This window comes from Benincasa hispida, chromosome 12 (genome assembly GCF_027475165.1).
Source record: "Benincasa hispida cultivar pf3 chromosome 12, pf3_genome.v1.1, whole genome shotgun sequence".
NCBI lineage: Eukaryota > Viridiplantae > Streptophyta > Magnoliopsida > Cucurbitales > Cucurbitaceae > Benincasa > Benincasa hispida.
In genome coordinates, this window is record NC_143489.1 from 83,894,749 (window position 1) to 83,913,189 (window position 18,441).

Below are 18,441 nucleotides of genomic sequence, written 5' to 3' on the forward strand. Positions count from 1 at the left end.
TCAAAGATATTATTTCAAAATAACCCTAATTAATTCTTTTAGGGTTGCATGTTTATTTTTGGCAATTAGAGTAAAATTAATTCTCATTTCCGCTGTGCATGCCGACTGTTCCATCATGTGGTATTAGAGCGTGTTATAATTTTACTCAATTGCATGTGGTGGGTATCAATTTATTAGATAAAATTGAGATTGGAAACTAAAATGGTTTTTAGGTTTTGGCAATTAAATTAAGTTTTTTTTGTAGTATTAATTTGTAATTGCTCATATGTTTATGAGCATTAACGTGTGAAAAAGGGTCTGTAAATTTGCTAGAGTCATTAGAGTTGAAATTAGGTTGTAATTGCTCGGTTCCGGGAAAGTGGACGACTTCAAAATGGAGAAAAAAATGCTCACAGACCCGGTTTTTGCTCCCAGACACAAGAAAGGGTACTCCCAAACCCGACCTGAAGCCCGGACCCGACTCACGTGCTCCATGCGCTCCATCAGACCTAAGACATGCTCAGATCCGACCTGGTTCTTTGCCGCCTGTTCGCGCCTGCGTTTCCCGTCCAGATCCGACCCGGTTCGCTGCCCACCCGATCCGCTTCGCGTGACCCGTGCCCCACACCTTCTCTTGGCCTAAGAGGTGTTCATACATAGTTGGACTATATTGTATTGTTCATTAGAGGAATCAGTGGTATTTAAAGAGTAAGATGTAACTACATGGGCAAAACGGTAATTTGGCCCAGCTGTACTTACGAGCATCTGTGAAGGGTCATCGTATATCCGATGGACACAGAAATATATCTATAGTAAAAAGAGTTCACATGTTGGTCTTTAATGAAATGTCTGACAGTTAATGGATGGTGGATCTCGTGGCTAAAGAGTTTAGTCAGCTATTAACGGATCGTTGGAGCTTCGAGCCATAGGTCCATTAAGTTCCTTGGGTAGCTTGATAAAGTCGAGAACCAGTGTTTGGGTTAATTTGAATTGTTTAAATTGACAAGAGGAAGTACGATTATATATGATATAATTGGACTAGTTAATTATATATGATATAATTGGCTAAATGTATGAGTACATTATTTTGGAGGAAATTGGATATAAATATGATTTATATCAAGTAGAGGAGAAAATACTATAGTAGATATGTGATATCAAACTATAGGTTAAAAATATAATATGATTATATTTATTAATTAATTAATTGGTTAATTATATGATAATTAAGCCAATTTTTCACATTCGGACATGGGTTAGTGGGAATGAGTCAGTTATTGTAACCGATGAAATAAAAATGAAAATTTTTCATTTTTTGAATCGTTCATCGTCGCCCGTCCAAAAGAAATCAAGAGGTCGCGCAGGTGAAAAATAAGGATCACTTAAGCATTTCGAGAGCCTATACGATAGTCACTCTTTGCCTAAACGATCGTCCACCTCGTGCCTAAACGATCGCACACTAGTTCCTACACGATCACATAGCTTCTCTAAACGATCGTAGTATGTGTCAAGTTTGCTAAACGATCATATACCATTTCTTAAATGATCGTTCAGTAAAACCTACACGATCGTATCATGTCTCCTAAACAATAAGTATCGTGCTATGCGATAGCGCCTTTTACCCTTCCACTTGCTTATCGCCTACACGATCCATGCTTCCTTCTTCCTCTACCAAAATCACCAAAGACCACGCTTTGGGTTCTCACTCCGAGAATACCCGGGGCTCTTTTCTGGTGGTGTCGTCTCCGCGGCGTTCGTGTTCATGTAGTTGTTCGTGCTACTGTAGTCAACGCTATTGCATTGGTTGATCAGGTGAAGGGTTCCACTGCGTTGAGTTCCGAAGATTGAAGATTATCTTCAACTGGTATGGCACTCTCTCCCTTATTATATATTGTTCATAGCATGCCGATAATTACTATTTGTTTGCATAACTGTACGTTTGAATGTATATTATTGTATTTCGGTCATGGTGAGATCGGAGCGGATCCGAACGCGCATGGAACTCTTGGGTAAGAGATCCTTCAGTATTAATTTTATGGAAAGTGAATATAATCTTTAATACATAATATTTTAATACTTTCAAAATAAACTATAGTCTTTAAGTTGGTTGATCTTCTTGAATGATCGGCCTTTGGGCTTGTTGATCTTCTTGGACGATCAACCTTTGGGCTTGTTAATCTTTTTGGACGATCAACCTTTGGGCTTGTTGATCTTCTTGGACGATCATCCTTTGGGCTTGATGATTTTCTTGGATGATCAGCCTTTGGGCCTGATGATCTTCTTGGATGATTGGCCTTTGGGCTTGTTGAACTTCTTGGATGATCGGCCTTTGGGCTTGATGATCTTCTTGGATGATCGGCCTTTGGGCTTGTTGATCTTCTTGGATGATCGGCCTTTGGGCTTGATGATCTTCTTGGATGATCGACTTTTGGGTTTGATGATCTTCTTGAACGATCGGCCTTTGGGCTTGTTGATCTTCTTGGATGATTAGTGCTTGCACGAGTCTTTCGAAGAAACCTGTTTCGTGGAGTTGAATTTGAGTTGGTGTTGGTGTTGATGTTGATGTTGATGTTTATTTGATGTGATGTAGTTCGATCTCTAGTACTCGATCCTCTGATTCTCTCTCGATTGAATACGTACGCTTGATGTATAGAAGTGGGGCGTGTGGATGTTCTTGAGCTTCGAGTCTTAGAAGAATGCTTGTATCTTCAAAAGACTTCAGTCTTCAAGCATGGTCAAAATGTTTGTATCTTCAAAGGACTTCAATCTTCATAATGCTTGTATCTTCAAAGGACTTCAGTCTTCAGAATGTTTGTATCTTCAAAAGACTTCAGTCTTCAAGCATGGTCAGATTCAGGAGTCAAGGAGTCTTTTGATTGTAGAGAATTCCCTCTAAGCTCTCTAGAGTGTAGAATTGCTGACCCCTCCAAATGAGGAGAGTTTCTCTATTTACAAAGTTCACAGGTGTGCTTGGGCTTGGCCCTTGGGTTTGAGGAGATTGAATCTTCAGCTTATAGTTTGTGAAGATACGGTCAATTTGTTAAAATCTTCTCATCTTCAAAGATTTAAATAATTCAGATCTTCAGTTCTTCAGAATTTGTGAACTTCAGTTTTCGAATCTTGAGAAGCTTCTGTCTTCAGCACTTGAGAGTGAGTCTTGGATCTTGGGAGCTTAAATCTTCAAAGCTTTAATATGTCTTCTGATCTTCAAAGCTTCGATATACCTTCTAATCTTTAGAGCTTTAGTGTCTTCTGATCTTCAAAGCTTTGATATGTCTTTTGATTTTTTAGTGTCTTCTGATCTTCAAAGCTTTGGAGGAATTATGTTCTTCAAATCCTTGGAGCTTCAGACTTTAGATCTTAAGAGAGCTTTTGCTTTCAATTCCTCCAACCTCCTCCTCCAAATGAAGAGATAAGACCTCTATTTAGAGAGGTTTCTCATGGGCCTTACATAGGCTTGGACCTAATTACTTTATTGGGTCCAAATTGGGTTTTAACTAAAGTTGGGTTTGGGCTCATTTGTTGTTGGGCCGAAATACTAGGCTTGAACTTAATCTTTAATTTAACCCAATATTTTACCATGGGTTTGAATTGGGTTGGGGCCGAACGACTTTAATTATTCGACCCAATCCAACTTATAATTTTTCCAATAGGCTCGGGCTTTCATTGATGATGTGACAACTCGTGATTCGCCGAAATTTCTCATTCAACAAATATCTTTATAGATTAAATGCAAAATTTAGAAAGTTAGGATTAAACTTATAATTTAATCTAAATTATGTCAGAATTGGTCTGGTTCTTATTTAATTTCAGATTAAATCATTATAAATTGTAAATTTCAATAACTAAGTAAATAATTAGAGCTAATAAACTCACATGGGCAAACTATAGGTTAGGGAGTAATGTGTTATTAAATAAAAATTTTAACATTTCTTATTTTAATTTAGCATTTTTCATGTTCGGAAGCCAGTCACCGCCAAAAAACAAAACGGAGCCTCCTCTCTTGTTCGCGTTTTTGCCGGAACGGCAAAACTGAGCGACGGAGGTCGTCGGCCGGTTCTGGATGGCGGCGGGAACAACGCCGATTGTTCTTCCAGCCGTTCAATTGAAAGCCACAGACTCAAATGGCGTAACTCCTCCTCGGAACTCAACCCCTCTTCCTCGTCTATCAATTCCAAAGCCTTCTTGGATCGTCAGAACTGAGGTAATTCGCTTACCTAAACTTCAATTCCTATCGTTTTGCTCAGTGAGAAAAAGCTTTGGAATGTGAAAATAATTTGCCCCATTTGGCTGGATTGTTCACTTTTTTAACTAATCCCTGTTGTTGTGTCTTTCGTTTATCTCAAGCCCTTTTTTGTTCTCTGTTCTTGTATTCTCTTCATGTTTAGCTTTATCTTAATGTATGAAGGACATTTCTTAACTGTAATTCATGTCCCCAATGTTAATACTCTTGCTCAGATCCTTACCCTTCATGGGGCAATCATTTTAGCTCTTAATTGAAGTTTGGGTGTTCTTTCTGCAGAAAGCACTTCAAATTGTGCTTCTGTTTAGTCTAATGATGAGGAATATGACTATAGCTGCTATTTGACTGAGTGTGAAAGAGCAATCCTTGGTTAATTTACCAAGTACTGTTTGAGATTAGAGGTCTATAAGGGAATTTATGTATTGATATCACTATGATCGTTATTGATTGTAACTTCAATTGTATTTCCATTATTCACCTACGAATTGTTTGTTCTGAAGACTCTTGAAACCACATAGTATCTAATTTATTCTTCAGTGAAACTTATTTCTGCTTCCCTTTTGCTCATTTTATGGTGCTGATTTCAATGATATGCTTGATAGAAATGTTATTGTAAGTTTGAAATTAGGCCATGCTTGATAACTAGTTGGTTTTTTATTTTTTGAAAATTAAGCTTATGAACACTACTTCCACCCATATTTCTATGTTTTGCTCTCCACTTTCTACTGATGTTTTGAAAAATCAAGCCAAGTATTGAAAATTTTTTAAAAAAATATTTTCAAAAACTTGTTTTTATTTTTGGAATTTGACTTGAGTTCAAGTGTTCCTCTAAGAAATGTGAAAACTATAATTGAAAAATTGGGACGAAACAAGCAAAATAGGAAACAAAAAAGGAAATCATTATCACTAGGGCCTTAATAATTGGTTAGGATATTGGGTTATAAATAAAGGGGGTGGGGATTAAGAAGGTAGGCATTTGGTGAGTGAATTAGAATTTGAAAGATATCTCAAGAGGGAGGGTCCAAGTACCTAGAAATAAGGGAGTTATATTGTAATTTCCATTATCTTTTATATCTCAATGGGTTATATCAATACATTTTCAAGTAATTTTCCTATTGATATTAATGCTTTTACTACATGGGTTCTGTTTTGTGTGCTTGGCTTTCATATGGTAGGAAATGTTTTTGTCCGGGTATTAAGAAGAATTAAGTGGGGATATTTTGTGGCTATAGATGATTTAGCGTAATTTTCTTTTGTTTCCTGTACTCGTGATTATTAGATGTATCGGTTTTGATACTTCTATTGTACTTTTATTTAGTTCTCAAGTTTGCTTTGCTAATGCGAACGTGATTTACCTAATCAAACCAAGTGACAGTTATACCTTAACAAAGGATTAAGGCATGCTTGGGAGTGATTTTTGCCATTGCTAAAATCACTTCCATTTTAATAGGGTTATGTTTGGCAATGTTGTGGACGTCATTTTCGAAATATCCTAAATCACTTTTACGTTAGTCACTTGGGAGGTGATTTTGGCTCAAGTGATTAACCAAGAATTATTTAAGAAAGTAACCATTTTTTAAAATGGGGAACTTTACTAATTCTATGATTCCGCAATTACTTTTAGAACCAACCATTATATATTAATCATTCAACATCACCTTTGGTTATTTAAAATCTACATTTTATAATGTAAAACCAAATATTAATGATTTATCATTAAACACCTTCTAATGATGTATCATTTTTTGCTAAAATCACTGGTTCAAAAGTCACTTCCAAATATGGCCTTATATATGTTTTCATAGTCATTCTCATGGTAATGTTTTCTCTTTCTCCAGTCAAATGTTAGGAGAGAAAAAAGAAAGAAGCCAGATCCACCTTGTGTGATATGCAATGGAAGTGGAAGAGTTGACTGTCACCATTGTTGTGGAAGAGGTCTCTCTTTTTCCTCTCTCTCTCACAAATCCCTCCATTACATAGCTAATTAGGACCTTTTACATCAGAAATTTTGGGTTCAGAGCTTATAATCTCGTTTAAGTAACTGGCAGTTATTCCACCAGAAATTTTGAATTGAATTTATTTGTTCATTCCCTTTTAAGTAACATGTCCTTATGCTCTGAAAATAGGGAGGACAAATTTTGTTCACCTAGAAATGCTTCCAAAAGGGAAATGGCCAAGATGGTATGACTGTTTGTGATATTTCCTTTCTGCACTGATAACTTCGTAAATGTTCTCTCTTTTCACATCACCAAAACTAGCCCTCAATTACTATTGCAGGTGCAGGACTTGTGGTGGGAGCGGTCTCGGCTACTGCTCCCGTTGCCTCGGGACAGGAGAGTATCGATATATAATGGGGTTCCAATTCATGAAGATGGAGAACAATGAAACTCAGGATCTTAAGAAGTATGAGGATCAAGTAAAGCAACATCCCAGAAGCGCAGATTCTCTTCTAAATGATGAGGAGAGTTGAGTTCAGAGCCAGAAATTTAAGAGAAGTTTACAATGGTGTAACAATAAAATACTAATTCAAACTGATGATTTCTTTTTAGAATAAAAAATGTTGTAATATAATTGGGGGATATGATACATTTTCGCCCCTATTTTAGAATGATTTTCGAGTTAATAATATTGTAATTGGCAAGATGTGTTGTGACTCAAATCCATTTTTTACCGTTATATGGAAAATGCCAATTCTGAAATATTTTTCTTGTAATTTCTTTTAGTATAATAGGAGTAGAAGATTCAAATCACATGCTTCTTAGTTGTGAAAACATACTTCAAGATAACAATTCATGTCATAAGATAATTAAGTGGTAAATTTGTCACTTTGTAATTCAATTCATTATGATTGTCGCAACAACAATTAGATGGTATTCACTAATTTTACCCAAGGTCTGAAATATCAACGTCGATGAGGTCCGATTTTATAAAAATATTGATATCAATGAAAATTTTGGGAAACTTTATGAAAATTAATGGAAATTGTTATAATAAATTAATGAAATTTGATTGTGACCGAATTAAAATATGATTGACCATTTTAATCGTCATCTCTATAAAGTAAAAAATATCATAGCATTACATTGACAAGACATAACATGATAAAAATTGAAAAATTATAACATTAAACATAAGAGGGATGTAAAAAGCATAGCATTAAACATAGCACAACATAATAGGAAAAAAAAAAATAGAAAACTCCAGAAGTAAATAGAGTTTGATAGAAAATGAGGGGAATATTAAAGAACTCACATCAATTCAAGTTTGAGATGAAATTATGTGAAAATTCAATAGAAAAAATTTGAATGAAAATATGAGGTTTCTTGAAAGTAAAATTTTTTTAAAGAAATTTTTACATATAGAAAAAATATCAAACTATTTATATAAATAGCAAAAAACACATTGATAAACACTGAAAAACTTCTATCAACATCTATCACATAGTATCAATGATAGACTTCTATCAGTTTATATCACCTAATAGACACCGATATACTTTTATCCGTCTCTATCAAAGAAGATTAAATTTTTCTATTTCTGGAAATAGTTTCCCATTTTTTCTATTTTTGAAAATCCCCCAATTTTTATAGTAAAAGAGAAAAAACTTCCATTGAGCTAGCATAGTTAATTGCTAAAAAAAATAGCAATGGAAATTTCAAAAAATATGGGGAAAATAGAAATTTCCCTCTATTGAAATTTCGAGCCTATCAAAATCTTAAGCTATGATTTTACCAATCAATTTAATCGTACCACATTTTGCCTTATTATTATTATGATTATTATATTTTTTTAGTTTAACATTTCAAGTGGGGGAATTCAAATAACTATCCTTTTGGTTAAAAATACATGTCTTAACTTCTAGAGGTGATCATTGGTTGGTCAGGGTCGATATTTTACCATAGAGTGAAACTTTCGATCTTTAATGGAGTGATCGACAGTTAATAAATGTTGATTGATTAATTTAATTAAAGAGTTTGGTTAATTAATCTCATATCATTTGAGCGTTTAACCTGTAGGTCCATAATATCCTCTTTCCAGCTCAATAAGGGTTTAATGAGAATCAATTAATTTTGGATTAATTTGAATTGTTCAAATTAATTAAAGGAAATTAATTGTATGAGATACAATTAATATAATATATGTGGATACATTATATTATAAAGTTTAATGAGAGATGAATATTTGAATATGATTCAAATATTTACTCATATAAAAACTATATGTTAGAATTAATATGGATATAATTCATATTAGAACTATATAATTTGATGAGAGAGATTATTATTTGAATATGATTCAAATATTAATTATATGAATGAGATTTATATAAAAACTATAGATTAAAATTAATATACATATGATTCATATTAAAACTATTGATTATATGAGAGAATATAAACTATAGTTTATATAAACTATAGGTTGTATATTATATATGATATAATGTATAGTTGGTTTTTAATTATATTAATGTAAATAAAAAGTAAAATAACTCCCAAAGGTAGTTATTTTACATGTTGAGAGGATAACTCCCTCATCCCTCGTATAGAAAGGTTCTTGGTAGAGAATTTGAGGTGGTTGATATCCATATGTGAAATTGATCTATGAAATAGATCTCTCTACCTCATCTTCCTTCCTCTGTAACAGTTCCTCTCAAATACTTTCTCAATTCTCTTACCAAAATCATAGGCACACTTACTACTCTGTTGTTATTCTCACCTTGAGAATAGCAAGGTAACTTTTGTGGTAGTGTCCAAGGAGCATTGTTTAGCTGTGTCGTGGGGATTTGTTCATGATGAAGAAGATTCTCACTAGTTGTGACCACCAGAGAGGAATACACGAAGATTGTGTATCTTCAAGGGTATGTACACTATGTACCTTTTTTCTCTGTAATTATACGTAGTAAAGCATGTCTTAGATTGAATGTTGTTTATCCTCTTAGTTCTCTGTTTTTCTTTTATTGAGTTTCCAAAGAAAATTTTTAGACACAAACGATCGTTCACTTCCACTGTGGGAATTCGATTCCCTTTAGTTACTATATATTTATATATATAATCAATTAGTTGATCGATTTTCGATTGCCCCTAACACTTCTCCAACCGATTGACATTTGATCAATTGATTCTATTTGTTGGCTTGATTTTCCGGTCCGTCATCCTCACCCCTATTAACTTCCCACATTTCAAGTGAACAACTTAATCTTATTCTTTCTATATATAGGTCTTGTTTGATAATCACTTTAAGCTTATAAATACTATTTGCACCTATAATTTTTTTTATTTGATTATCTATCTTTATGAAAACTCAAACCGCACTTAGAATTTAAATGTATTTTTAAGAAGCTTACTAAAGTGTTATGAGGTAACCAGCATAATTTCTATAAACATATAACAAAAATAAAATAGCTGCTAAATGGTGCCTCTTGTTCTTAGAGAACTCTTTGAAATTTAAAAATTCTACATAGGTAGTTATCATTATGTTTGAACATATCAGATCAAAGCTACTTTAACATTTTCACTTATCTCAATCACCACTAGGCCATAGGTGTTACACTTCGTACCATACATTAGACTCTCAAGTCTCATATGAACTTCTCCACTCTAAATCAGATTTTGAGAGACAAAAAAGAAAAAGAAAAATCAAATTATTAAATTTTTGACCTAAGAGCTTGAAGTCATGATTTTGAAAGATACGAAACATCTCAAATCTTAAAAGCTAGGGCCAGCACTTGGAGTATCTACACCCGAATTGTCTGTCATAGGTGAAGTCTTTCTTTCACGACAGAAAGCACCCTTTTCTCTCTGTGATGTGTGATGTATGATGATGAAAGTTGTGTGCAAAATTTCTTCTTCAGATATGATTGCCAAATTTCAAAGCTTGTGCACACTTCAATGAATTTCATAGACAACTCATCTCACCCTATAACATATTTAGGTGTCAAAAAATATTGTAGGATATTAAATCCTATGTGTGGTTATCATGAATTGAACTCATTCCCTTCAAGTTACTAATTAAACTCATGACAGTTAACCGTGATGGTTAACAGAAAGTGGTTCCTGATCATTTTATCTTGGAAAATGGCTCTTTCAAATGAATTCCATTGTACTATGTTTGGGAATGATTTTGGTAGGGTTAAAATCACTTTTGCTATTTTAACAAAAGCTTTTGGCAACAAAAGCTTATTGCCAAAATTCTTGATGGCAGGTTTTGACCATAACAGTATATCTACACAGCAAAAAGGACCAAGTGACTAAGTACTTGCAGTCAGTCTACAAATGAGTAATGATCAAAGCGCTTAGGAATACTTGTAAGATTTGAAAGATAGAAGAATCCTGCAATTGGAGAGGCATCCATAAGAATGGCCGAGTCTGGCTCTGGACGGTGGGTCATGAAGAAACTCCGTAAGGCAGAAGTGCTGCAGCTACAATTCTACCTTCCTCATTTAGGATATTATATGTTGATGCCGCATTTCTCTGCAAATAACAAAGGCTTTGTTAGTTTAGTGAGCGATAATACGCCAACTTTGCTCAACTGATTTAAACATATACTCTCGACAAAAAAGTTTGAAGTTAATCGAGAAGTACTACTTGGGTATTTGGCATTATCCAAACAGGTAGTACAAAAAGAGAAGGCCTATTTTCCGAGTGCATATTTTCGACACGAGGATTCCCTTGCAAGAAGACAAGCGCAGATAACTACTTGGTCTACAGTCAGATAACCAACCAATTGGCCATCATGTCAAAAACTAGTTAAATTTAGATAAAATGAATCCATTTGAGATTCCAACCAGCCAACAGATTAAACTAGTTTCTTTCTTGGAGCAAAAGTAATCTAATCTGGGTTCTAAAGATAGCTCTTGAACAGTTGAACTTAACTCCATTATTAATATCACCTACGAAATAAATCACTCTATTTCCAATAAGTCCGAAACTAGCACTATTACAGTACCCAGCAGCAGTTGCTTTGCTACAAACCATGTGGTTTTTTAATATCTTAGATAGCTAAAAAGTCTTTAGAACCCATCTGATCAAGTGATTGTAAGGAAAAGAGGATATTACTGGCATCGGTGACACATTAGTTTTTCTTATCACAAACTAGACATTACAGTAACCTACTACAATCTCTTTTGACTAGGCTACTATGGTTGGTGGATGTTTTCCCACCTATTTTCTTATCCTATACAAAGAATATACTGTTTCCCACCAATTAGTCACAGACCCGTAAGATAGTTCGGTATCTTGGTCTTCAGTTGTATGAAAAATAATTATCTTAGGCCCATTTGGTAACTATTTGTCTTTTGTTTTTTGTTTTTAAAAATTAAGTCCATAAACACTCCTCACCACCACTAAATTTTTTTATTTGTTATCTACTTTTTATTAATGTTTTAAAAAACCAAGCCAAATTTTGAAAACTAAAAAAAGTAGTTTTTAGAAAGTTGTTTATCTTTTTAGAATTTGGCTAAAAGTTCAACTATTGTACCCAAAAAAAGATGCAAATTATTGCAATAAATTGAGAGAAAATAGGCATAATTTTTAAAATAGAAATCCAAGAACGAAACCATTAACCAAACAAGGCCTTAGTTATCGGATAATATAGATCAAGATAGATCCAATTATAAAACAAACGTCGTAGTTTAAAACCATAAGTACCGTGTCTACAGCTTCCAACTTCATGCCAGTGGAACGAATGAACTGCCTCAATTCAGGATTTACTGGTTCAGTATATCTTCCACAGCCAAGTATTAGAATTTCTGACATTCACGAAAATAAACAAGCTTTCAAATGAAGAAAAGTAATCCGTTGACAGTAGAAATCAAATTAAAAAATAAATAAATAAATAAATAAAAAGCTTGCACAGAGCAACATATGAACAGTACACGTCACTAAGATGATGATGGCAGTGATGAAAAATAAACAGAACATCTGGTTTACAGGCCAGCTTCTGCATACAATTTCAAAGTGAGGTAATATCTCATGTCAGATTCTAGAAGAATGCCTATGAAAGGAAGCCATCGACCACATTACCAGAAAAGTACAACACATGTGTCATCCTCAAGATAACTGATTTTGATATATCTCAGAATCAGAGAAAGAATAAAGAAGCAAGAACTTAGGGCTTTGGTAATCCATTCAATAGTTGAGAAATGCAAATCTTCCACATATTCAAGAAGTATAATGTCACTCCACTCTAATTACGCTATTCCTTCCCTTTTTCAATAACAAATTTACAAATTTTGGATTCATTCTCCCATCTCTATAATAGATTACAAACCCCTTCCATCTAACTATTTTGCATCACAGTAATATTGGCTAACTGATCCAGTTGATATAACAACATCAGCTAGCTGATGCAACTATCTCATTTGTTCCTCTTCCCTCTTCTCAAGCAATCAAAATATATGGAGGGTAGACTTGCCTATCAGATTCCTTGGTACATGCTTCAAATTCTCCAAAATTTAAACCTTTAAACAGAAAAACCAAGACATAGTTGTAGGATACTTCAATGAAATAAATAAGCCAACATGCACATATCTCACAACACATACCCTCCACCAATAAGTCAGAGGCGCAAATCCTACTCCACACGTTGAAAATATTAAAAGAAAAGGAAATAAATGATAGTCTCCCTCATGCTTCAGGCATAGAAAAACCAAACCAAGAACCTTGCTCGTCCAAAGATAAAAAAAATATATATATAGTATTTGAGGCTAACTTGCATTAACTAATCTTACGAACAACCCATCTGATCCTACAACATTTGGCTGTCAAGGAAACTCCTAGATATTAAATCCTAGAAGGTGGTCACCATGGATTAACTCACTCCCAAGTCCCTTATCAAACTCATGACCCTTATTGATCACAAAATATATATACACACACATATATATAAGAACCAATAAATTGAAACTCGAGAAAAATAGCTCAAGAGAAAACATTTCAATAGAAACGTGAATCTAGGTAACTTCGGACATTCATATCTAAACTATTTCAACATGTCCAATAATTCAATCCTTTTACTAAACAAAACAACAGACTTTACCTGGAATGGGCCGCACAATCTGGAAGATAGACAAGCTGCAAAAAAAAACATTTCAATTACCAAAAATAACTAAGGAAGTAAATGAAGTATTGTAAATTAAGGAAGATACAAAAAGCAAACCTCTCAGGCGTAATTTCCGAAAATTTCTTAGGACTCCAAGACATCAACAAATTCCCAACGCATAGCAAGCTCCCCTCATAATCCACCCCGTTCACAGTGAACCCCGTCTCAGTATACCTTAAATGCCCGCATAAAAGAATCGACGATATCAAATTGAGGAAAGAAATCGATGCAAAAGACGAAAATGAGAAGTTAGGGCTGTACCGTTGAAAGCGAAGCTGATCTTCGGGAACATTGTCGATGAGATTGATCTGATCGTAAAGTGAAAATGCGCGTCTCAACGACGGCAGAGGCTGGCTGAGACCGGGCCTCCGGCGATCGTTTCTAAGGCTTCTAATTAGATTCGGCAGCGTCGCCACCGCTTTCTGTCTTGCCGCCATTTTCCTCGGGCACTCTTCTCCGTCCCGGAGTTTACACCTTTTTTCATTTTAGTCTCAAATCCTTTTTTCTTTTTTAGTTTTCTGTTTAGGACATAACTTTGCTATAATTGCATTTGTGACCCTCGTGGCCTGGTAAGTCAGCCTTAAATGGCCCGTTGTCGCCGGATCAGCTCATTTGTTGGATTTGATTATTTTAAATGGCAAAACTGAAAATTAGATAGAACAGTGACAAATGAGGATTCTTTGGATATATAGTGTTAGGTATTATATTAAATTTATCTTTATCCATCAGTTTATCCTTTTAGGTCCATTGGTGATTTAAGATATAGTAAAAGCCAAAAATAATATGATTAATGGCAAATGTTCAACCACGTGGGTGACATTTTGATAATATCTTATTTGCCCTTAGTTGGTTCGTATGCCCTGAATATTAAATACAGTGTAAATATAGAGTTTGAACTGAGATATAAATATAGTGTAAGTGAAAAACTTGATTAATAACTAGGATATAAATACAGTGTAATTGAATAGCTTGATTAATAACCAAATTAATTAAATTGTAATCTAATATATTCGATTTCAAAATTGAAAATGAGCTAATTCCGTAATTTTCACCCTCTTTTGGAATTTGAATTTATTTTTAATATTTAAATCAAATTTTGATAACAACTTTAAGAATTTGATTCAAAATAAACTAATCTCTTTCTTATTTTTCTTCCCTAATTAATTCAAATTAGCTATGGGATTTAACTAATCTATATTTACACATACAACAAAATTGTAATGTAAATTTAAATAGTTATTTTCCATTCATTTAAATCTAATCATGGATTTTGTCTTTGTTACTTGTTTTTGGAATAAGTGGTAGGTTGGATAAAATCAAAATTTGGCTTATTTTAGGTTTGATAGATGTTTGATATCAATAAAATAGATTTACAATAGATTAAATTAAAATAATTCAGTTTTCAAATTTTTGAATAAGAGATTTTGAATGTAAGTTTCATAATTTTGAAAGTTTACTATATTTTTTTTTTATTGTGAATTTTTAAAGCCAAACTTAAGTTTATTGGAGAAGATAATTATTTTATAAAAGATCTAAAAATATATCTAGATATTTGGAATTCAAGATGGAAAAAGAAAATTTTCACTTTTAGATATATATATATTAAAAAAAATGATTATTTTCAAATATAGGAAAAAGTAGTAAAATTTTATTGTATCACGACAGACTGCGATAGATTGTGAGACTTTACTATTATTTATGAATATTTTCAGTAGTTTTTGAAGGAACCGGTTAAGATTTGGAGTAAAAGCGGAGATCGGTCCCAAATCGCAATTTTACAGAACGTGGAATCATACAGAACCATTATGTATTTAATTTAATTTACAGCATGCTAATGGAAATTGAGAAGAGAGAAAATGAAATAGAAATACTCACCCTTGAAGATAAATTCTTCTCGTATGATTCCTCCTCTCCGAAAGGTCACGAACTTGAAACCCTAATTTGGCCACCACCACAAAAGCTTCCTCTGTATTCTCTAGGATGAGAATCCAAGGAGTTGTGAGATCTTGGTATTTTGGAGGAGAGAGATAGAGTTTGAGAGAGGAAGAGGGGAAGAATAAAGAACTAATTTCTCAAATAGTTTTTCTATAAGTCTCTGTAAAACTCAAGAAGAGGATGGTCGTTACAACCCTTTGCACCACTCCCCACTTTCACGTAGTAGAGAGTAAAAAAAAGAGGGAGTTACAACTCCCTCCAAAAATAATTTTTTCAAAATTTAAATTAATTAAAAAAATTATTTAATAAAACAAATAATATATATTAATGATAATCACTTTATCATATAATAAATATATTAAACTATATGTTATATTAAATATGATATATAACATATAATTTAATATTATATCAAATACAATATAATCTATAGTTTTTCATTCTCTCATTAATGTACGGTATTTAATACAAATCTCATTTATACTAAACTTAATTATATGAATCCAATTCACATGATTAATGTTTGAATCATATTCAAATATTTATTTTCTTTCAAATAAACTTTATATTATAATACATCAAATATACGATAGTAATTATATATAATTAATTTGAACAATTTAAATTAATCCAAAATTGATTCTCATTTAATCCCTATTGAGCTACAGAAGGGGACTTCATAGACCTATAGCTTGAAGATCCAATGGTACTTAAATAATTAATTAAACTCCTTTAATTATATTATTCAACATCCATTAACTAATGGACATTCCACTAAGGATCGACAGCTGCATTCTTTGCACTACAGATATATTTCTATGTCCACTGGATATAACCAATCAACAGTGCAATGATCCTTCACAAATTGCTTGTAAGTATAGCTAGGCCAAAGTTATTATTTTCCCCCTATAGTTATATCTAACTCCTTAAGTATCACTGATTCCTCTAATGAACAATATGTCATAGTCCAACTATGATCAAATCCCTCTGGCCAAGAGAGGGTGTGGCGCCACATTGTTCAAGCCCCAAAATCAGCCCTTAAGAGAGCAATTTATCTACTTATCTCGACGTTGGGAAATGAGTGAATGATGTCTTGTGTAGCTATATTCCCAGCTCCCCAATCAAAAGAATCCCCAAAATGTTAGGCTTGTTGAGTCGGCAATCTGTCCACTCACCCATACAAATCAAACAACCGTCCTCATAGGCAGAAGTTCACAACTCACTCAGGATTCAGGTCATGTCACCTATAGTTATTCTGGTGAAATGTAAATTTCAATTATGAACAGCGTTACATAATAAGACTAGTCATTCCATGATCCAATCTTATACAAACTCCTTTGTATAAAATACCATCACTCACATGTCTCCACTTGAATGATTAGAATCAGATCACTTGTAGCATATTACAACAATTGTAACATCTACAAAGCGGGTCATACTCGTAGTGTCACCAAAGCCTCATCCATTTACTACAGGTCATTTAAGTTATCACTTAAACATGACAAACTTGTATGTCTCTACATGCATGTTTAAGCTACAGATGATAACCTTGGATGTTAGTTTATTGGTTTGTGGGTTTAATGCTATTAAATGTCAAATAAAACATATCATATTTTATTAAATAAATAAAATGTCTGTACAATACAATTACAATCTACAGGAGTCTACGAGATTTAAGGCATCAACCCCAACAGTTTTGTCATTTAAAATAATTCCCTTTAAAAAATTATATTCAATTAAGTTTTCATAAGTTAAAATAACATTAAAGAAAATTTTTTATAGTTCGCACAAAACTGCCCCTTCTCTTCCTTTGGGTGAAGAGCAACGTCATCGTTTGTGCCATTCCGTTCGATTGTTATCTACCACGAGCCATTCGACTGCTTCCATCTACTGCATCATGTTGTCGTTTGTGCCGAAACTACCTCCATCGTGGAGGGTGTTAGATTTTATGTCCTAAAATTCGTAGTTTGTAAATTAATAAACATATTCTATTTTGTTTTTCGATAAAGTTGTTATTGAAATTGTAATCTTGAATCCAATAAACTAAGGTCCTGGGGCTATTTAATGTAGTTTGAACTTTATATAGTGACATAAAGGTGGATCAAGTTCAAATATATAGCCAAAATGGTATATAGTATATGAATAAGGTTGGCGCCTTGTTCTGAGGACACTATGGATGCGGCCCACTTTGTAGTTAGTACAAACGATGTGATCCTGAATCGTTCATATAGAGATATATGAGTGGGAGTATCCTATGCAATGAGTTTACATAAGACTGAACCATGAAATAGTCACATTTTACGTTCTAAATGTCGTTTTATGTATAAAACTGACTATTTCGTTAATTGATGACCTAGGTAACTTAATCTTAATCCTGAGCTAACTATGAACTCCTGTTCACTCGGAATTATCCTTAGATCTGCATAGGTGTGGGCAGCTCATCATCGCTGGTCTAATAAGCCTCCCATTTCAGGGGTAAGATCGAGTGGATAGCTGGGAACATAAGGTGCAAGACGGAATTCACTCCTACCCGTTATAGGGATAATAGATAGGTTGTTCCCTTTAGTACTAAATCCAAGTCTTGAACAAGTGGCCCCATCCTCTCCTTGGCCCAAGAGGGGTTCGGTTTATAGGTTGGACTTTAAACCAATTGTTCATTAGAGGATCAATGGAACTTAAGAAATAAGATGTAGTCTCGGGGGTAAAACGGTTTTTATGACCTAGTCGAAATTACGAACAACCTGTGAAGGATTAGGTTATTAATCATGGTTATATCAAATGGACACAAATATATCTATAGTGAGGGGAGTGCAACTACGGGACTATAGTGGAATGACTCGTTAGTTAACGAACGTTGATTAGCTCCGTCTAAAGAGTTTAGCCAGCTAATCTTGGATCGTTGGATCCCATGATCTATAGGTCCATTAGGTTCCCCTACTAGCTCATATGGAATAAACTTAGAACAGTATGATAGAATAATTCGAATTGTTTGAATTAGGTGAAGAGAGAGAAACCGACAAATATTTGTGATATAATGGTCGGATTTTTCAGTTTAGAGATACAACTTTAATATTTAAATGTGATTTAAATATCAAGAATATGAATACGTTCATATTCGAAAGCTCGGAAATAATGGAAATGGTCAAAGATGTAAAAAGTCAAAGAGTTGACTTTTGACCTTG

General features: G+C 33.7%; 2 protein-coding genes across 2 annotated transcripts; one reads left to right on the forward strand and one right to left on the reverse strand.

Annotated features, from left to right (window-relative positions):
* The first annotated feature begins 3,873 nt into the window (after nt 1-3,873).
* Nucleotides 3,874-6,921, forward strand: LOC150032249 (uncharacterized). Its single transcript, XM_090308793.1, has 4 exons — nt 3,874-4,183; nt 6,061-6,157; nt 6,349-6,403; nt 6,500-6,921. Exons 1-4 carry the CDS (start codon nt 4,043-4,045, stop codon nt 6,690-6,692), a joined length of 486 nt encoding a protein of 161 aa, XP_090164919.1. The 5' UTR covers nt 3,874-4,042; the 3' UTR covers nt 6,693-6,921.
* A 3,422-nt stretch (nt 6,922-10,343) lies between these two features.
* On the reverse strand, nt 10,344-13,812 carry LOC120092729 (uncharacterized). Its single transcript, XM_039050891.2, has 5 exons — nt 13,586-13,812; nt 13,382-13,498; nt 13,262-13,296; nt 11,872-11,972; nt 10,344-10,695 (listed from the first exon to the last, which is right to left on the reverse strand). The coding sequence occupies exons 1-5, from the start codon at nt 13,759-13,761 to the stop codon at nt 10,609-10,611; spliced, it is 516 nt and encodes a 171-aa protein (XP_038906819.1). The 5' UTR covers nt 13,762-13,812; the 3' UTR covers nt 10,344-10,608.
* Nucleotides 13,813-18,441: the final 4,629 nt, after the last annotated feature.